Genomic DNA, 22182 nt, shown 5'->3' with positions numbered 1-22182 from the left:
TTCTTTGCTCAAACTCTCCAAGGAATTCAATAACAAGAAGATGTGTGGGACCCGTTGAAAGAAGGAAAAAGCTAGAGCAATTGTCAAAGACGAGTTTGTATGGTAATTATTTTCCTATTCTCACACGTCACTTTTTCTTTTTGTTTTCTTTTTCTATATATATGTGTTAAGATAGTCGAGCGTCAGTGCGAGTGATATAGCAGAGCCGAGAGTGAAAAAAAATAGTACTTGTGAGAGAGAGTCCGATATAGAGATTTGTGGGTTAGTTCTTGAGTTCAAGAACTCGTCTCTTTTGTAATCTTCTTCATATTAATGAAATTTTTTGTTGTTCTTCGCCCGAGGAGTACGCAAGTTGTGTCGAACCTCGTTAAACATTGTGTCTTCTTTCTCTCTTTTATTTCTACGAGTTTTCTATATTCGATTTTGTTTCGTTAAATCCCAACAATACAAATACAAATTCTATGTAGTTTCTTGGCATATGGTTCACGTAACTTGATTTCTTGATGAAGGACGTAACTGATATGAATTGATTGTGATTGAATTTTGTCTTGAATTATGACATTTATGTGTTGATCAAAGCACTTGAGACCTTGGTTGGCATATGCTTGGTAAATCTCTCCGGTTCTCTCGGGTCAAAATCATATGGACTCGGGACATACTGAGTTCGATTTTCACTTGGAGCAATACTCTTGTGGCCATGCACTTGATTTTGGCCCAACCGACCTTACTTTATCGTCTGGTGAAAAACTTCTGTGCGTACAAATCTCATAGCCTGAGTTTAGAACCATGTCAGATGTTCAAAGGGTAAACTTATATGATGTTTTTCTCGATTAAAAAAAGGTTGATATATAGTTCCTTAATTTTCAGGTTTTGTCAATTATAACTAAATAAATTTGAGATGATCTATATATATAAAATACTTAAAGGTTGAAATGTGTAAAACTTATGAGTCGCACCATTTGGCGAATTGCCAATGAGAAATTTTTTAATAAAAATAATATAAAAATTTATGTGATTTGTATGGTAATTGTATTTAGAATTTAATCGGATAATATTAAATTAATTATAATTATATCACCATAAAATATCTATATAATTATTTTTGTTTATAGAGTACTATTTGTTGAAACTTTGATTTATGCAAAAGCTTATTTCATGAGTAGATATGGAATGTCCACCGGACACAATGGAAACAGAGAAATTGAAATTTGTGTTAGAAATATTGCTCTCGTGTATGTATTTGTAATATATTCGTTCATCTTTCATATATAACAAGTGTACAAATTAATCCCAAAATAAGTGGACATCATTGCCATCGGTAATTGAGATTAAGAGTATGTTTCATTTTAATAATTTAACGAAGAAGCCAACACGTCAACATATATATATATATATAGTAGTTTCTTGAAGAAAATAAAAGAAGCTACCTTAGCTTATGGAGAAGACACTCCCATAACACTTTCACCTCTTAGTCATGAGAACAAAGAAGACAACACGTTTATATATACATAGTTCCTTAAAGATAACAGAAGAAGCTCAGACTTATGCTGAAGACACTGCGATAACACTTCTCACCTCATAGTCATGAGAACTATCAATCCAACTGTACGACCCGTATGAATAATCTCCCTTAAGAAGACTCCCAGCAGTGTCAATTGGAGTCACTTCAATTACGAAACTTTTCTTTTGTCTAAGATGATCGAACTCCAAAATTTCGGTAGAGGCTGTCACCCTGAACCCAGTTGGCGCACTAACATGGAACACATAGACGCTATTAGGGTTTCCAACATTGGTGACAGTCCTCTCAACTGTTATAGTTTCACTTATATCTGGAAGTGCTAGTTGCGGATAGTTGAGATTGTATAATGGTATTAGTGTATCTGGACAATCAAAATTCACGTCGAATTTTTTTATTTTATTGATATTCTTCAGTCCTCCACTACACAGGTAGATAAGGTAATCTGTATAAGAAATATCATACACTAAACCCGGATCTGCTGCTTTTTCTGGCCTGAGGTGACCAGACCCATATGCAAAGGGACTCGCAAGATGTCCATTGTAATCGGTTATTAGGGAACCCATGTTATTTCTCTGCGAGGCTGAGGGTGAAATGTATATATAAAAATTCATTGGAAAGTGTCATTTGATAGGGGTAAGAATATATATAACAAAGTTTAAGTACCTGTTGTCATGAGAGCAGATTTTATAGCAGCACTACTCCAGGTTGGATGTATTGCTTTGAGAAGGGTACTTACAGCAGCCACGTGAGGGACAGCCACAGAAGCCCCAGAACGAATATTAAACTTGACCCTTCGATCGTCGTCGAATTCATTGGTAGGAGATGATGCTTCACTCCATGCTCCCAATATATTCAGACCTGGAGCTATGATATCAGGCTTTAGAAAGAAACAAAGTATTGTAATTAGTGGTAGAAGTTCAAATAAAAATTTGGAATTATGACAATCCTTAATTATTTCATGATCAAAGAAGAAAGTAATGTAATCACCTTAAGAATGTAAGGATCGATGATATTTGGACCTCTACTTGAAAAACTACACACTGACGGTGCTGGCCGGTTGTGTATCACCGTGCTTGCTTTTTTAATAGTAGCCATGGGATACTCAACAGAGTCCATGTACTCCAAGACAGACATCGCATCAGAAGCGCTCAATGCAATCGCTGGAAGAAGATGGGCGTCCACTACAAAATCTTCCTTGCCCATTTCTTCGCTATATTGAAGAATAAAACCAGCACCCCCGGCCTTTTCTACCTCCACACCTTTTTCTGTTCTTCGTCCCTTTCCACTTTTGCATAAAACTATTTTTCCTTTAAGTTTATCGGGTGAAAGAGAGCCATCAAGGCAGTGTCTAAAACCACAATAAAAATAATGAGTAACACTATAGATGATTAGAAAATAAATATCTATAAAGTTAAAAAGTAAATATCAAATTTCTATGTATATCCCAAAAATCAATGTTATTGCTTAGCTTTGACCAATTATCAATCTTTAACTATTAGATGAACTAAAGTTCTCCTAATAATTACCCTTTTTCATCAGCCACAACATTAGAATTTTCAACATCCATCGCTCGTACTAATGGGTGCATATTCTCTAGCTCATAAGGTGTCACTGATTGCCCCTATTATTTGATCAAGAAATAACAAATCATAATAGAAATTAAAAAAAAAAAAAAACAAATATGTTTCCAAGTAAATCCATTTTTACCATGATTTGCGATCCATTATCAAACATTAGAGGCCCTGGAAACATTCGATCTATGCTGCTAGCGCCCACAGTAAAAATCCAAGGTGCTGCATTCTTCACTGTCTTCGAGTTTGGGCCATTGTTCCCTGCAGAAGATACCACCACAATATTGTTTTGCATGGCATGAAATGCAGCAATGGATATAGAGTCAGCATCATAAGAACTTGGTTTTTGAGCCCCAGTAGAAATGCTTAAAATGTGGACGCCATCTGCAATAGCTTGATCTACAGCTGCTAGAATATCAGCTGGATAGCACAAGGAACCAGCAGCTTTTGGTTTATCAGGTAGAACCCAACACACTTTGTATATTGCAAGGTATGCCATTGGAGCTCCACCAGAAGTAGTGCCGTTCCCAAATCCTCCCAAGGCCTCTGCACCTGAAAATTTTTGGCCTGTCACGATTGAGGCTGTGAGAGTTCCATGGCCATCTATATCACGCGGTGATTTAGTGTTCTCTGTGGCATCTATTGAACCAAATTTTTTCTCATAGTTCTTAGGATAATACCGAGCTCCAATGACTTTCCTAAGCACATCAGCAAAAACTAGCTATAAAATATATTCAATATTTATATGTTATAATTCTTCATGTCTTTTGGTTTCTATGATTGGTATATGCAAGCATGTACTGGAAAAAAATATATCACAAGCTTAAAATAAGAGACAGTTACTCACTTGTTACAATGTGAGTCGTCAAAATCATCTGCAGTTTGACAGATTCCTCTCCACAATTCTGGATTAATAAGGTCTATCCCCTCGTCTCTAAATACCGTTGATTCTGGCCATATACCTGATCATCAAAAATCACATATCCCAAGGTGATGGTTAAATGATATAATTATTAGAGAGAAGCTCTTAGAGCATCCACAATGGTAACCATATAATACAGCACTTCAAAATCATTCTCTCTCTTCTCCTCTCTCTTATGTGACACAATTCAATTGGATGAGTGGGTCCCACAATAAATACTATTCATCAACACTTCATAAATACCCATTGTGATGGTATAGCACTATATTTATCCAAAAAATGTTGTTAACAATGCTAAATATTACACCATTGTGGATGCTCTTATGGTATGATAGTGGCATGCCTCATCATAATTAAATTATAATTCAGTAGTAGTTTCCGGGCGCCCAAATGCCTTTTGAGAAGGAAAAACAATGGCAAAAGGATTAACTTATTGATTAAGAATATTAAAGAACCGAAGGAATCTTAATATGAGTTGGAGAGAGGCAGCTTGACGAAGCATCTGACAAAAGCAAGCTTGTGACCAGGGGCAGAGCCAGGAAATCAAATGAGGGGGGGTTTGAAAGTTGATGGGGGTTCGGGGGCAACGCCCCCGAAATTTTTTTGGCCTATTTAGTGTCGTTTGTTAAAATTTAGTATAGTAAATGTAACTTGATCAGCTGCAAGGTTATAGTCATTTTAATTGAATATGTATCAATGGGATTTGTTTCATGATGCATAATAAATGAATAAAATGTTACAAAAAGATAAAATTAAATAAAATGAACAAAGATGATTTGAAGTTGTCCAAAGCTTCTTGTTAGAAGATGAAGTAAATAAGAAAAATAGGCAGAGAAAGAAAAAGAAAAAGAAAAAATGAATAAGCTTATTGTTGGTGATGCCATAAATGAAAAAAAGAAAGGCAAATAAAAAGAAAGTTAAAATGTTTTGTAATGTTGAAGTCTTCAATCGAACCGAGAGCTGAGACGCAGCCACAAGGACTAAACACCATCAAACCAACATGCTTTTACTGTAAAATTTATAAACTAATAAGTATATATACTATTTTTTTCAAAATCCAGGGGGGCCTGGGCCCCCCTTGTCCCTCTGTAGCTCCGCCCCTGCTTGTGACATACAGTTAAACTCTACCTCACTTTCTCCAACAAAGCCGTTTTTGTTTTGTTTTACAAACTCATCAATCAATCCCATCGGCTTCGTTACAACTGAGATTCTTAAAAAACACTCTATCCAACAGAGACGAAGGTAAAATGTTCTGCTAAAAAGATCCATGTCGAAACAAGTTATTCGACCATGAACAAATTAACCGACAAGTAAGCGACTCTGATGACTTGTATTGAGAGAGCGCATCTATTTGACTCGACCCCTCTCCCTTCCCCTCCTACCCTTATTATCGTTATCTTTCACATTCCTCTGCAGCTTTTTTCTCTCAAGCATGACAAAACCCTCTCCGTCAATTTCTTCTTTGGATGCAAAATGGAATTACATGTAAAAGTAGAAATAAGAAATGATAGCATAAGAACAATATTATCACCAGTATCCATGACTCCAACAATAATATTCTTTCCATATTCAGCTTTGCTGAGCATTTCTTCTCCGATACTAAATTGATTCCAAGTATGTGTCATCTCGTCTTTTAGTCCTCCTAATCCCAAAAATTCCCATGATCTTGTAGTATCTAAAGAGTATTCATCTGGGTTACTTTCATCTACAGATATCACATCTTCCATTTCTGTAAAACAAATAACAATGGTGATTCTTGTAATACTGGGATACAGAAAGATTGAAATTCAAAATTCATGTGTTATTTTTCATACCAGAAAGTTTGGAAGCTTCATCTCGAGTGAGAGATGCGGCAAAACCATTGATGCTATGCTTGTAGCTGTATATGAGAGAATGTTTAACTTCACTTGTTGCCGCCTCTTTCACATATGAAAGATACGAAAGATGCATCTCTTCTTTTTCGTACAACGTCTTATTTCCTTTGTGTCCGCCCAGATATACTATATATACCTATATAGATTATCGAAAAATAAAATTGTGATGTATATTTGTGTGTGTGTATATATATATTGAAAAAAAAAACAAAAGCACAAACAAAAGGAAAACCTCTTCCTCTTTCTTTATTGAACATGAAGCTAAGAGTGGAAGGAGAAGGATAAAGAAAATAAAAAACAAATTCATAATTGATTAAGATTTACTTTACAATTTTGGCTGGACAATTAGAGTATTTATATACGCGTAGGGGCCAGAAGCATCCTTGGGATGGGGCGACCTGGCCCCCGCTTAGGCCCCACCAACCCAAGAGCCTTCTAATACTTTAAAATTTTATTATTTATAAATAATTTTATTTTCATAATATTTTACTTATATTTTTAATATTTCTCTCTCTGAACGGTTTTCTCAGATTCTCTCACGTTTTCTATTTCCACCCCTTCGTCACTAATCTCCAGCAACAAACCGTTCTCTGATCGAGCTCACCACCATCATACAACAATACGTTCTCCATCGCCGCCCTGTGCAGTGCTTTTAAGTAACACATTTGTATGTAGTTGATAAATCTTCATCTTTTTTTAAAAGTAGGTTTGAACAACTCGAGTTATATGAAGTGATTTATTTTTTTATTTTTGTTTGAGTTGAAGAAGTTGCAATTTGCTGATAATGAAATTCTGAAACACGACACCCTCTACACATCATCAAGAGTATATTCGACCGTTTACTAAGTGGATATGTATTTGAAAAGAATATTTTTTTCATGTAAATTTTGCTATATTAATGACCTGGCATTTTATTATTAAATCTTTGCACTATTTTGTCTCAAAGCACAACTGTAATTTGGTGATGTTGAATTATAATAATGCAATACCACATGATTTAAATTCCTAAACAGAATAATGTCATTAATAATTTAATATACTCTTTTTGTCGTGTTCAGGTCCTACCAGATTTTTTCTAGGTACACATAAGAATATACGTATGGTATGCATTAGTACAAATCCAAAAAAAAATTAACACCTGAGCAATTCAAATACAAAGAATATGGGATGGACCGTATGGCATTATGCGAGTGCTTGGACAAATACGAACAATAATTAAACAAAAATGATATGTGTCCATAATTTTGATTAGAGTATTTTGATAAGTTGTTAGATTTTGTCATTTTTTCTAAAGTTTTGTTTTTTATATTGTCATTGTTGGAATACAATTTTTAAGTTTTGTCATTAGGGATAAACCCCCGTTTTTTTATATTACCAATTTTAGGTATAATTATATTTTTCATATTGGCCTAATTTAGGTTAAAATTTTATTCTTACTACATATTTATTTATTTAGGTTTAATTTTATCGTTGATTATATTAATTTCCTTGTAGATATTTAGTCAAAAATAAAAGGTGAGGAGATCTACCTTTTTTTGACGATTGCATCACCCATTTCGTTATGAACTCTCTTTCGTGTATGGACCTCATAAAAGCATGGCATTTTAGTGAACAGGAAGAAAGTGGATGTGGGTGTCACGTTTGAAATACAAATACAAATTCTATGCAGTTTCAATGCCATAATTAATATTGTTGACACTCTTACTAATGTCGAATTCATTCACACGTGGAGAGAGGCTAACGGGGTTGTGGACTTTTTGGCCAAGAGTGGTGTCAACAGAAGCGAAATGATAACAGCATGGTTTGCATAACATGGTTCCTTTGGGCTGAGTTTTGAAGGGGGCTTGCACGGGTCTGCATGTTATCTATTTAGAGTATGAGTCGTAGCGGAAGATCTATGTCTGTAATAGTGGCGTTCACTACTGTTGTTTGCCTTGGCGCTTCCTTGGCTTTTTCTTGCTTAGGCTTGCATAAAGTCTTCTTCAATAATATATCTGATCTATAAAAAAAAAAAAAAAAATGGTTCACGTAACTTGATTTCTTGATGAAGGACATAACTAATATGGATTGATTGTGATTAATGAAGTTTATCTTGAATTATGACATTTATGTGAAGATATGAAATGTCCACCCGGCACAATAGAATCATAGAAACTGAGATTTGTGTCTGCAGAATTGTTCATATTCATATATAAATCCTAAAATAAGGGGACATCATCGGTAATTGAGATTATTATTTTTTTAGTTTTTTTATTGGCAAGAGATTCTAGAACAAAGAAGACAACACATTTATTCCTTGAAGATAACAAAAGAAGCTCAATTTATGGTGAAGACATGCCAAAACACTTCTCCCCTCATAATCATGAGAACAAAGAAGACATCACGTTTATTTCTTGAAGATTACAAAATAAGCTCAACTTATGGTGGAAGACACTGCCATAACACTTCTCACCTTATAGTCATGAGAACTATCAATCCAAGTGTACCACCCGTATGAATAATCTCCATTAATATGCCTCCTAGCAGTACTGCCACTTGGAGTCACTTCAATTTCGAAACTTTTCTTTTGTCCAAGATGATCAAACTTCAAAATTTTGGGAGACGCTTTCACTATGAACCCAAATGACGCACTAACATGAAGGACATAGACGCTATTAGGGTTTCCAACATTGGTGACAGTTCTTTGAACTGTTATAGTGCCTTTAATATCTGGAAGTGCTAGCGACGGATAGTTGAAATTGTATAATGGGATTAATATATCAGGACAATCGAAATTTTCATCGAATATTCCTAATGTATTGATATTCTTCAATCCTCTACTACAAAGGTATATAAGGTAGTCTGTATAAGAGATATCATACACTAACCCTGGATCCGTTGCTTTTTCTGGCATGAGGCGACCAGCTCCATATGCAAAGGGACTTGCAAGACGTCCATTGTAATCCGTTATTTGGTAACCCTTCTTATTTCTTTATGAGGCTGAGGGTGAAATATGTTTTAAATGCACTGGAAAGTGTCATTTGGTAGGGGTAAGAATATATATAACAAAGTTTAAGTACCTGTAGTCATGATAGCAGATTTTATAGGAGCATGCTCCAAGTTGGATGTATTGCTTTGAGAAGAGTAGTTACAGCAGCCACGTGAGGGACAGCCACAGAAGTCCCAGAACGAATATTAAACTTGACCTTTCGGTGGTCATCAAATTCTTTGGTAGGGGAAATAGGTTAGAGTTAATATATTGGGAGCATCGGTCTGAATATATTGGGAGCATGGAGTGAAGCATCATCTCCTACCAAAGAAAACGACGACCATCGAAAGGTTAAGTTTAATATTCGTTCTGGGACTTCTATGGCTACCCCTCACGTGGCTGCTGTAACTAGCCTTCCAGTGGTATTGGCACACGACGACATAAACTGATATGGTCATGGTGATCATTTGTGAGCTGTTGGCGGTAGTTGGGAATAAGAATATATAATTCAAAAAATGCACCAATCTCATTGGTTATTAACATAGTCTTTTTGTTTATTGTTTCTTTTTTTTTGAGAAGATTAACACACTCTTATTGTCATTTAGGTTTTACCAGATTTTATATTTTTATGCATACATAAAAATATACTTATGGTCAAATAGAAACAACAATAGCAAGTGAACTGTTGGTTGAACGGTAATCACATTGCATGTAATGGATTACTCATCCATTAAGTCGTGGATTCGAATCCTACTCCCTCCCTCAACCCCTGTTTCAAAAAAAAAAATACAAACAACAATTAAAACGTGAGCAATGCAAATACAAACAACAATTAAAACGTTCACAATTCAAATACAAATTAGGAGGGCCAATCAGATATGCTATGCTCTATGCTTGTGACAGCTATTCAAAATTAATAAAGTGGAGATATTGTTGGCAATTCAAGGCATTTTTCACCGTGTGTTCTCTTAGAATAAATTTTGGGGTTATGTTGTTAATTTCGTGTGAGACAAGAATCGAACCTTGCTGTTTGTGTAGTGTAAGAATTTGTGTCGATCTTGGTGTTGCCTTCGAGTCCCTCTGCTCCTCCTTAGGTGGGATCTTGGTTTTGGGTCCGTCCCCAGTCGGTTGCGGTCTCCTTTGAGATGTTCTTCTCTTTTCTTGAGTTTTGGTGTCCTCCGTGGCGGTGCTCCTTCCGCCGTTAGTCGTGCTCTTCCAGGGGTACTCCTTTGCTCGGACCCCTAGCTAGACCCGATTGCTTCTTCTGCCTTTTCATCAGTTTGAGCATGGTTCCTCGCAGTTCGTTCCTTCGGCCTCCTGCTGCTGTATGATGGTGTCCATGTTTCTGGCTGCTTTTCCCTGCTGTTTCTACCATCGTTCTTGGTGCTAAGATCTGGGTTCTCTCTTGGAGTCCTTTTGCTGCGTTTTTAAGGCTTCTCTAGGTTGGTTTATCTTGCTAATGTTAGCCCTCTGACTGCTTCTTGATGGCCATCTTCTGGTTATCTTTGTGCAATTTAGAGGTCTTGTCGTCCAGAGATGGGTCCCTTCTCGGTGTTTTGCTGCTGTTGATCTTCCTATTTGCCTTCTTTGGTCCCATTCCGGATTTCTGCGTGCAGTCTTGGTGTTCCTCTGTCTGCTCTCTTGGGTTCCCTTGTGGATTTTTTCTTGCTTTTTGGTAGCCTCGGTTCTCAGAGCTGGATCCCCATCCTTTTATGTTTGGGTTTTGGTGCGTGTCGCCGGACTGCTCCTTCTTTGGCTTCTCGGTTTGTTGGTTTCTTTCTATGTGAGTGCAGTTTGTGTCTCGGTTTTGTGGTTTTTTTTTTATGTGAGTTCAGTTTGTTTTCTGGGTTGTTGATGTTTAGGCTTGTCTTCGTTGTAGGCTTTGGGTTCCTCTAGTTGATTTTGTGTTAAATTTCTCAACATGCAAAGTCCAATAATATTTAATCTGAAAATTTGTATTTTGCCCCCAAAGAGTAGTTTGATTGGTTATGGTCGTACTTGTAACACCTTGAGAATCTACTAATTTAGTAGGAACTTTATGTAATTTAAATTATGGTCAAGAGTTAAGGGCAATACCATGGTAATAAGTAAATTGATTTGGTACGAAGTTGAAAATTTAGAAAACTTGGGGTAAAAGTGAAATAATGAGAAAACTAACCTAAATTTCTCTACCTTCCCTCACATTACCTGAGACTCCAGAAAACCCATTTGATGTATCTGATCTTCTCTCACCCTTCGAAGGCTCTAGAAATTTCGTTACCTTGGTGTATGAGATATATAACCACCAAGAAGTCAGTTGATGTGCCAAGGGAGCTCAACGTTAAGGTGAGCAAACTTGTGTTCAAGGTCCATATATTTTACCTCAATACTCGTATGAATTATGCATTCATGGGTTAGAATATAAATGTGTTACGATCGATGATAATCCTTATGAACTAAGCTCGAGATTTGGATAACGAGAGGTGGTTCGGTTGGCAATCGGTTGGGTTACGTATATGTATGTCCAAAATTTGATTCCAAATGTAAAACATATTTCTCAGCAGTATTTTTTTTTTAAAAAAAACTCGAGATTTGGATTGCTCTGTATATGTATTTTTATTATATTCGTTCATCTATCTTTAGATGAAGTGTACAAATCCAGAAATAAGTGGACATGATCATTTATATGGTTCCTTGAAGATAACAAAAGAAGTTCTTCTTATGATGGAGAAACTACCATAACACTTCTCACCTCATAGTCATGAAAACTATCAATCCAAGTGTACCACCCATATGAATAATCTCCCTTACGATGCTTCGTAAGATAGCCAATTGGAGTCACTTTAATTTCGAAACTTTTCGTTTGTCCAAGATGATCAAACTCCAATTTTTTGGGAGAGGCTGTTACCATGAACCCTAATGGCCCACTGACATGAAAGACATAGACACTATTAGGGTTTCCAACATTGGTGACATTCCTTTTAACTATTATAGTCTCACTTATATTTGGAAGTGCTAGTAACGGATAGTTGAGATTGTATAATGGGATTGGTGTATCTGGACAATCAAAATTTTGGTCGAATTTTTTTAATGCGTCGATATTCTTCAATCCTCCACTACAAAGGTAGATAAGGTAGTCTGTATAGGAAATATCATACACTAATCCCGGATTTGCTGCCTTTTCTGGCCTGAGGTGACCAGACCCATATGCAAAGGGACTTGCAAGATATTCATCGTAATCGATTATTATGGAACCCTCGTTATTTCTCTGTGAGGCTAAGGGTGAAATATATATTAAATGCATTGGAAAGTGGCATTTGGTAGGTAAGAATATATAACAAAGTTTAAATACCTGTAGTCATGAGAGCAGATTTTATAGCAGCACTGCTCCAACTCTGATGTATTGCTTTGAGAAGGCTAGTTACAGCAGCCACGTGAGGGGTAGCCATAGAAGTCCCAGAACGAATATTAAACTTAACCTTTCGATGGTCGTCGTTTTCTTTGGTAGGAGATGATGCTTCACTCCATGCTCCCAATATATTCAGACCTGGAGCTACGATATCAGGCTTTATATAGAAAGAGACAAAGTATTGTTAGTGGTACAAGTCGTGGCAAGTCCAGTTATTTCATTAAAGAAGAAAGTAATATATTCACCTTGAGGATGTAAGGATCGATTATACTTGGACCTCTGCTTGAAAAACTGCACACTGATGGTGCTGGTTCGTTGTGTATCACCATCCTTGCTTTTTTAATAGTTGCTGTGGGATTGTTAATAGATTTGATGTACTCAAAGACATCCTCCGCATCTGAGGTGCTTAATGCAATGGCCGGAAGAAGATGGGCATCAACTTGAAAATCCTTATCGCCCATGTCTTCACTATTTTCAAGGATGAAACCAACACCCTCAGCCCTCTTGACCTCTGAACCTTTTTCTGTTCTTCGGCCCTCTCCACTTTTACATAACACTATCTTTCCTTTAACCTTGTCAGGTAAAAGAGAGCCAGGAAGACATTGCCTGAAACCATGATGAAATTAGTGAGTTTCATAGCCAATGATTTGAAATTTAAAAAAAAAAAATCTGTAAAATAAGAATTAAATATCAAATTTCTATGTATATCCCAAAAGTCAATCTTATTGGTTAGCTTTGAAAATTCTCAATCTTAACTATTAGATGACAAAATTCATCTATAAAAAAAATACCCATCTTCATCTTCGTCAACATTGGAATTTTGAACATCTATTGCTCCTACTAATGGGTAGAAATTCACCAGCTCATCCGGAGTTACTGTTTGTCCCTATTAATATTTGATTGTGAAAAAACGTAGTAAAATAAAAAATTAAAAAAAACCAACATTATGCAACAAAAAAAAAATGACAGCCATAAGTATTGCAAAAGTCTTCACATGATGAAGAAATGTAGAAGGGGTATATGCATGCAATCTTGTAAAATTAAGAAAAGTCGATCTCGAAACTTTATTGCCCCAAGAGAAAAAGAAAAACAAATATTTTTTTTCAAGTAAATCTATACTCACCATGATTTCCGTGCCATTACCTAATATTAGAGGCCCAGAAAATATTCGATCTATGGTGCTAGCCCCCACAGTAATAAGCCAAGGTGCCACGTTCTTCACTGTGCTTGATTCTGGACCAAGGTTTCCAGCAGAGCACACCACCACAATATTGTTTTTCACTGCACGAAGTGCACCAATGGAGAGATGGTCTCGTTCATAAGGCATCGGTCTTGGCGCCCCAACAGATATACTTAGAATGTGAACGCCATCTTTAATAGCATCATCGATGGCTGCTAGAATATCTGCTGGGAGGCACTTGGCACCGCTAGCTTTGTTACTAGGTATAGCCCAACACACTTTGTATATTGCGAGGTATGCCATTGGAGCACCACCAGAAGCAGTCCCGTGTGCAAATCCTCCCAAGGCTTCTGCACCTCTAATATTTTGGCCAGCCACGATTGAGGCTATGTGAGTTCCATGGCCATCTACGTCCAGTGGTGACTTGGTGTTCTCTGAGCTTCTTATTGTGCCAAACCGTGCCTCAAAGTCCTTGGAGTAGTATCTAGCTCCAATGATTTTCCTAGAAATGTAAGTAAAAAATATAATATATGCATTTCATGGCCAAGTGAGTTTTAGAGAATTCAATGTTTGGTACAAAACCTACATTTTTAATGTCACTCTTTCTTGGACAAATTTTGACTAAATGAGAGTCCACTTAGCATGACATAGTTGTGGTTTATAGAAAACAGAACCTTACTTGTTACAGTGTGAGGAGTCAAATCCAATTCCATCTTTACAGATTCCATTCCATAAGTCTGGATTGATGCGGTCCATCCCCTCATCCCTAAAACTCTCTGATTCCGGCCATATACCTGATCATCAAAATTGCGCTCATCACTAAAAAAATTGAACGGTAAGATGGTTGGCATGTATAGGACGGCTCACCCACTAAGGTGTGGGTTCGAGTCCTCCCCTCTCCAAATCCCCTTGTATCAAAAAAAAATTGCACTCATCACTAAGCGTGATATTGATTATAATTAAAAAATTATAATAACTATAGAGAAACTCGTCGTTTAATAGGGGCATGTTTCATCATCATCAAATCATTATTTACTTGGTTTAGTAGTAGTTTTCCACCCACCCAATGGCCCTTAAGGTTATGGGCTCAAGAACTTCCTCCATTTGCACATGAATTAAGTCTTACATATATTAAGTAATGATCGATAATAATATACAAAAAAGGTCGAAAAAAAATGTGATTACCGGTGTCAATGATTCCAACAATAATATTCTTGCCGTATTTAGCTTTGTGGAGCATTTCTTCTCCGGTGCTAAATTGATTCCAAATATGCGCCCTCTCGTGTGTTAGTCCTTCTAATCCCAAAAATTCCCATGACCTTGTAGTATCTAAAGTGTATTCATTTGGGTTGCTTTCATCTACAGATATCACATCTTCCAAATCTGTAAAACAAATAACAGTTGTGATTTTTGTAATATTGGGTTACAAAAAGATTGGAATTCAATATTCATGTGTTATTTTTCTCATACGAGATAGTTTGAAAACTTCCTCCGGGGTGAGGGATGCAGCGAAACCATTGATACTATGCGTGTAGCTGTATAGAAGAGAATCTCCTACTTCTTCCCTTGCATCTTTTACTGAAGAAAGATATGAGAGATGCATCTCTTTTTTATCATAGAGTGTATCGTTTCCTTTGTGCTCAGCCAAATATACTATGTAAACCTATATTTATCATCAAATCAAAGTAGACAATTGTAATATCTATATATGTATATATGGAAAAACAGCAGAGAAAAAAAAGAAAAAGAAAAAGGAAAACCTGTTTGTTTAAACATGAGGCTAAGAGCGGAAGGAGAAGGAAAAAGAATTCAAAAATAAACTTCATGATGATGAGGTTTTAGTTTGCAATATTGGCTAGCTAGATAATAAGATTATTTATATAAACTACAAAGCATTGCCTGTTAAATATTTGATTTTTGCGAGGTATTTTGTCTATTCAACGACAAAATTAAATATAAAAGTACAGGACCTAAGCTCTCTTAGACTATGCATATATATTAGTCTGCATATATACTGGTTTATGTTAGATTCTGCCGCCTTCGATCGGTCTGTCCGGCTTCTGCCTCCCCAGAAAATACTTTTTTGGGAGGTTGTTCTGATGTATATTTGCTGGCTTTGGTGCTATTTTTTTTGTCTTCAAAGTGTTGCTTATGGAATATGCTTATAGATTGTATTTGGTGCTGCATTTATCTATATTTTCTTGTGTTTTCCTTCGGTGCTATTTTTTATCATGTCATCAAATTATGGGGGGTTTAGCTAGGACGGTGGTTTGGCCTTGTTCGCGTTGCTTCCTGCTTGGAAATTCTTTGTTGATCAGCTAGCGTACGTGGTTCTTCGAGTGGTTTATGCTGGGCTTATCTTTCACAACTTGCTTTAGTTTTCTGTGAGCTTTGGGTGCAAGTTTATGGAACTTGTTTTAGCCTGAGGCTGTTTAGTCCTGTTCTTTTTGTGTCCTTGTTTTCGCTATGGTTCCCTTTTTTTTTTTTTTTTTTTTTTTTAATTGCTCCGATTTATCAAAAGAAATACAAGCAGTAATTAAAAGGTGCACAATTCAAATAGAACTTAGACAAATAATTAAGCAGTTCAAAATAATAAAGTAGAGATAATGTCGCTAATACAAGGCATTTCACAAATTTCAAATGTGTGTTCTCTTAGGATAAATTATTCAGCCGAGCCGCTTTGGTATAAAGGGTGAGGTATTGTAATGTAGCTGGAGAATCTGCCGCTTCAGCTATCACAATAGTATATTTTCTAGCTCTTCATAATTAGGGGTCGGCATCCAACCTGACCGGCTCTGAACTATGAGGCCCAAGCCCGGATTTACCATTTGAGCCGGGCTTGGGATGAAAATGAAAGCACAGGCCTGGCCCAAACCCAAATGAGTCGGACCAATGGGCCGGGCTTCAGGCCAATGGGTTGGGCTTAGCTATTACTATTTTTTTGACATATATACATAACGAGGAATTCTATTGGGATAGGGGGGTTGGAATTAGTCCAGCCAATTCCACCAAATCTCCACCATTTAATGCATAATTGTATTGGATTTGACAATACAACATCTCACCATTCAATGGTGCAGATTTGGTGAAATTGATGGAATAATTCCAGCCAATCTTTTTCCAATTTTACTATGCTCACCTAATTTACGCACTTAAAATACGCACCAAACATATATATATATATACATGCAAACATGCAGTAGACGTATATATATACACATACATGCATTACACACATAGTTGATATATATATATATATGCATTACACACAGTGGTCATTGGTCGGGCTTCAACCTCGGGCTAGCGTTCGAGGTGTCGGGCTTCGGGTAGGGCTGAGCCCAACCCCAACCCCATAAATGGAGCCTAGGCCCGCCCAAGGCATAAATGGAGCTGAATTATTGGCTGCCGTTCACGACGCTTCCCTTTCCCCCTCATGTTTATCTTCTTATTTCCCGTCTTTGTTGATCCGTTAGGTTCATGCATCTATTGATTACAGGGGATTTAAATCTCCCATATCTGAAATCTGAACCCTACTCTCAAGAACTTGATTGGGCTTTTGCGTTCTCTTCTTTCCACTTTCATGATCTGCTCTCGATGTTCCAGGTAAACCTTTTATTCTCTGCAATTGTAATGTGTGTGTTAAGAGAAATTTCGTTGATTTTTACCCTATTTGAAGATTGAAGCTGCTGTGAACCTGGGATCTCCTTGCTTTTGATCGTATACACATATAAGAGAAGCGAAATTACATTCTTGACTTCCATGTCCGTTAAAAATGATGTTATCGCCGGCTTCACTCTCGTGTGTCCTCTTATCTGGCTCATCGTTTCACAGGAACTACCCAGATGACAATTTTAAAACAACAATTTTGTAAATTTCTGTGCTCTTTCTAATATCTGGGTGATTAGGTTTGCTCATACGTAGCATTCTATGGTTCTTTCAGGTCTCCACCGGAGTCCTTGACCGAATCGGCATCGGAGTCCGTGAAAGAATCGAGCCTCTAAAACTGGAGGCGAAGATCGTAGCCGACATAGCTGCCATTGTCGGAGGAAAGAGCCTTCGACGAACTCCAGAGTATGACAAACACAGATCTTTTTAATTAGGACTTCAGATTAAACATTTATTTTCCTCATTTGATTTCATTGCTCACTATATTTCTTTGATTCTTTTTATATGAGTTTTGTGATTGATTCGTTGGGGTCGGTTCAGATCAAATAAGAAAATCGAACGGCTTAGTTTCAGAGTGGCTTAGTTTCAGAGTGGATGTAATACAGTATAGATAATAAATATATAATTGCATGTCGTAATAAATATTTAATTACATGTCATGCTAATATCCCAAAAAAAATCATGATTTCAAAGTGGATGTCATACAGTACAGATAATAAATATATAATTACATGTTTATTACATATAATACGTAACTCGAACGTGCAACTAGTTGTGAACTATTGCCAGGCCTGATAGAACACTCTCGCACTTTTGCAGAGTCACGGTTATTGCAAAAGAAGCTCCTTAATATGGTTCTTTATATAGTACCTTGAAGATAACATAAGAAACTGCCAAAACACTTATCACCTCATAGTCATGAGAACTATCAATCCAACTGTACCACCCATATGAATAATTTCCTTTAAGATGCCACGTATTTATGCTGATTGGAGTCACTTTAATTTTGAAACTTTTCTTTTGTCCAAGATGATCAAACTCCAATTTTTTGGGAGAGGCTGTCACCATGAACCCAAATGGCTTAATGACATCAAAGACATAGACGCTATTAGAGTTTCCAACATTGGTGACTGTCCTCTTAGCTATTATAGTGCCACTTATATGTGGAAGTACTAGTAATGGATAGTTGAGATTGTATGATGGGATTAGTTTATCTGGACAATCAAAATTTTCATCGAATTTTCTTAATGCATTGATACCTTTCAATCCTCCACTACAAAGGTAGATAAGGTAGACTATATAAGAAATATCATACACTAGCCCGGGATTTGCTGCCTTTTCTGGCCGGAGGTGACCAGATCCATATGCAAAGGGGCTTGCAAGACGTCCATCGTAATCGGTTATTAGGTAACCCTTCTTATTTCTCTGCGAGGCTAAGGGTGAAATATGTATTAAATGCATTGGAAAGTGTCATTTGGTAGGGGTAAGAATATATATAACAAAGTTTAAGTACCTGTAGTCATGAGAGCAGATTTTATAGCAGCACTACTCCAGGTTGGATGTATTGCTTTGAGAAGGGTACTTACAGCAGCCACGTGAGGGGTAGCCACAGAAGACCCAGAACGAATATTAAACTTGACCTTTCGGTGGTCATCGAATTCCTTGGTAAGGGATAACGCCTCACTCCACGCTCCCAATATATTCAGACCCGGAGCTATGATATCAGGCTGTAGAAAGAAACAACATTGTTAGAGGTGGAAGTCGTGACCGGTTCAAATAAAAAGTTGGAACAAATTACATAGCCCTAAGTTATTTCATCAAAGAAGAAAGTAACGTAATCACCTTAAGAATGTAAGGATCGATGATATTTGGACCTCTACTTGAAAAACTACACACTGATGGTGCTGGTCCGTTGTGTATCACCGTCTTTGCTTTTTTAATAGTTGCATTTGGATTATCAACAGAATCGATGTAATCCAAGACATTCGTCGCATCAGAAAAGCTTAATGCAATAGCTGGAAGAAGATGTGCATCAACTTGAAAATCCTTCTCGCCCATTTTTTGACTATTTTCAAGGATGAAACCAACACCCCCAGCCCTTTTTACCTCTGCACCTTTTTCCATTCTTCGGCCCATTCCACTATTACATAACACTATCTTTCCTTTAACCTTTTCAGGTGAAAGAGAGCCAGGAAGGCATTGTCTGAAACCATAATGAAAATAGTGAGTACCATAGGCAAGGATTTAAAAAAAAATCTCTAAAATCAGAATTAAATATCAAATTCTATGTATATCCCAAAACTGAATCCTATTGTTTAGCTTTGAAAATTCTCAATCTTAACTATTAGATGACAAAATTCGTCTATAAATATTACCCTTCTTCATCTTCGTCAGCATTGGAATTTTCAACATCTATTGCTTCTACTAATGGATACATATTCACCAGCTCATCCGGAGTTACTGTTTGTCCCTATTATTTCATTGTGAAACAACATAGTAAAATCAAAAAAAATTATGCAACAAGAATAAATAACAGTCAGTACATATTGCAAAAGTCGAATGATGAAGAAATGTAAAAAGGGTAATGCATGCAATCTTGTCAAATTAAGAAGTCTCTTTTATAGCTTCAAAACTTTATTGCCATAGAGAAATAGAAAAACAAATATTTTTCCTAGTAAATCTATACTCACCATGATTTCCTTGCCATTACCTAATATTAGAGGCCCAGAAAATTTTCGATCTATGGTGCTAGCGCCTACAGTAATAAGCCAAGGTGCCACATTCTTCACTGTTCTTGAGTTTGGGCCAAGGTTCCCAGCAGAACACACCACCACAATATCGTTTTTCACGGCACGAAGTGCACCCATGGATAGATGGTCTAGTTCATATGGAAGCGGACTTTCTCCCCCAAGAGATATACTTAAAATGTGAACGCCATCTTTAATAGAATCGTCAATGGCAGCTAGAATATCTGCTGGGTGACAAATGGCTATGCTAGCTTTTCGTTTATTAGGTGGAGCCCAACATGCTTTGTATATTGCAAGGTAAGCCATTGGAGCGCCACCAGAAGCAGTCCCGTGTGCAAATCCTCCCAAGGCTTCTGCACCCGTAATATTTTGGCCAGTCAGGATTGAGGCTATGTGAGTTCCATGGCCATTGATGTCAAGTGGTGACTTGGGGTTCTCCAAGGCATTTATTGTGCCAAAGCGTTCCTCAAAGTCCTTAGAATAGTATTTAGCTCCAATGATTTTCCTAGAAATATAAGCAAAATATACTCATAAGATATCTATCTATATTAATATATGCACTTCATGTTCAAATGAGTTTTAGAGAATTCAACGTTTCGTACAAAACCTACATTTTTAATGTCAGTCTTTCCTGGTATGCTTCTGCTATACTGATTAGTGGCATATCACAACAGAAGACAATGACTAAACAAGGGAAACAAAACCAGGAAACCCAACCAAGAGACCAACTCCAAAACAGTGAACACCCGAAAACAAGATTAAAAACGACGACCCCAAGTGCCAACAGGGACCCCAAGCAGAAACCAGTCAACCAGATTAATCCAACCAAGAACAAAAAAAGGGAACATGATTAATCAAACCAAGAACCTGAGTCACAAAATGGAAAACCAGGAACCCAAATTGCAACGTAGGAAACTCATTAGGGGAACATTATAAGTACACTGAACACCCCCAGAAGCTATCAAATCAAAGATCCAACGAAATCAGACCGAGAAACAGACATCTCACGAAGGCTTAGGGAAATCAAAGCCAAAGAACAACACCCCCAACCACAGATCCACAGGGCACTGCATCTAATCTCAAAAAAAGAGAACACTGGAGACCACACACAAACCAAAAATGAATCTCTCTCCATAACAAACTCACCGAGCCAAAAAATAAAAGTACCAAAGCCAATCACCCGAACTTAATAGGCTCAGAAAAAGGCCTGGAAAACAAGGACCCTAGAAAATTTCAACACTAGAAGAAACAAGGTAAGAATGCATGAATGAGAGTCCACTTAGCTCGACATGTTTGTAGTCTACTTCAAGAATGTGATTATAGGGAAAAAAAAATAGCTTACTTGTTACAGTGTGAGGAAGCAAAACCAAGTCCAGCTTTACATATTCCATTCCATAAGTCTGGATTAATGGGGTCCATCCCCTCATCCCTAAAACTCGCTGATTCCGGCCATATACCTGATCATCAAAATTGCTATCATCACTTACCATGATAATTACTATAGAGAAGCTCTTGTGGTTTAATAGGGGCATGAGTCATCATCGTTAAATTAATCATTATTTTCTAGACACCACTTGGTTTAGTAGTAGTTTTCCACCCACCCAATGGCCCTTAAGGTTACGGGCTCAAGAACTTCCTCCTTCATTTGCACAACAAATTCAGTCTTACATATATAAAGTAATAATAATAATAACATACAAAAAGGTCAAAAAATATGATTACCAGTATCAACGATTCCAACAATAATATTCTTTCCGTATTTAGCTTTGCGGAGCATTTCTTCTCCGATACTAAATTGATTCCAAGTATGTGCCCTCTCCTCTTTTAGTCCTCCTAATCCCAAAAACTCCCATGACCTTGTAGTATCTAAAGAGTATTCATTTGGGTTGCTTTCATCTACAGATATCACATCTTTTAATTCTGCAAAAAAAAAAAATATATTAGTTCTTTTGAATGCTGAGATAGAGAGAGATTTTTCAATCAAAAATTCGTCTTATTTTTCCATACGAGATAGTCTGAAAGCTTCATCCGGGGTGAGCGATGCTGCGAAACCATTGATACTATGCTTGTAGCTGTATAGAAGAGAATCTTTTACTTCTTCCCTTGCTTCTTTTACTGATGAAAGATATGAGAGATGTATCTCTTCTTTATCATATAATGTACTGTTTCCTTTGTGCTCAGCCAAGTATACTATGTAGACCTATATTTATCATCAAAGAACACAATTGTAATATCTATATATGTATACATGGAAAAACAAAAGAAGAAACGAAAGGAAAACCTGTTTGTTTAAACATGAGGCTAAGAGCGGAAGAAGAAGGATAGAGAAATCAAAAATCAACTTCAT

The 22182-nt window shown here is 36.8% G+C and overlaps 3 protein-coding genes across 3 annotated transcripts; all 3 read right to left on the bottom strand.

Moving 5' to 3' along the window:
- Positions 1-1542: 1542 nt before the first annotated feature.
- On the bottom strand, positions 1543-6518 carry LOC120014082 (subtilisin-like protease SBT5.6). Its single transcript, XM_038866008.1, has 9 exons — positions 6471-6518; positions 5827-6022; positions 5496-5741; positions 3938-4052; positions 3227-3788; positions 3046-3140; positions 2507-2867; positions 2183-2396; positions 1543-2099 (listed from the first exon to the last, which is right to left on the bottom strand). Exons 1-9 carry the CDS (start codon positions 6516-6518, stop codon positions 1543-1545), a joined length of 2394 nt encoding a protein of 797 aa, XP_038721936.1.
- Positions 6519-11552: 5034 nt separating this feature from the next.
- LOC120015433 (subtilisin-like protease SBT5.6) lies at positions 11553-15248 on the bottom strand. Its single transcript, XM_038867863.1, has 9 exons — positions 15183-15248; positions 14893-15085; positions 14608-14805; positions 14102-14216; positions 13366-13924; positions 13034-13128; positions 12488-12848; positions 12186-12399; positions 11553-12109 (listed from the first exon to the last, which is right to left on the bottom strand). The coding sequence occupies exons 1-9, from the start codon at positions 15246-15248 to the stop codon at positions 11553-11555; spliced, it is 2358 nt and encodes a 785-aa protein (XP_038723791.1).
- A 2661-nt stretch (positions 15249-17909) lies between these two features.
- On the bottom strand, positions 17910-22182 carry LOC120014081 (subtilisin-like protease SBT5.6). The gene is made up of 9 exons (XM_038866007.1): positions 22117-22182; positions 21843-22035; positions 21558-21755; positions 21178-21292; positions 19779-20340; positions 19464-19558; positions 18931-19291; positions 18602-18815; positions 17910-18521 (listed from the first exon to the last, which is right to left on the bottom strand). The coding sequence occupies exons 1-9, from the start codon at positions 22180-22182 to the stop codon at positions 17935-17937; spliced, it is 2391 nt and encodes a 796-aa protein (XP_038721935.1). The 3' UTR covers positions 17910-17934.

This window comes from Tripterygium wilfordii, chromosome 14, assembly GCF_013401445.1.
Source record: "Tripterygium wilfordii isolate XIE 37 chromosome 14, ASM1340144v1, whole genome shotgun sequence".
In the NCBI taxonomy this organism is placed as follows: Eukaryota; Viridiplantae; Streptophyta; class Magnoliopsida; order Celastrales; family Celastraceae; genus Tripterygium; species Tripterygium wilfordii.
The sequence above is the reverse complement of the archived record's forward strand: the minus strand, read 5'-3'. Positions and strand labels throughout refer to the sequence as shown.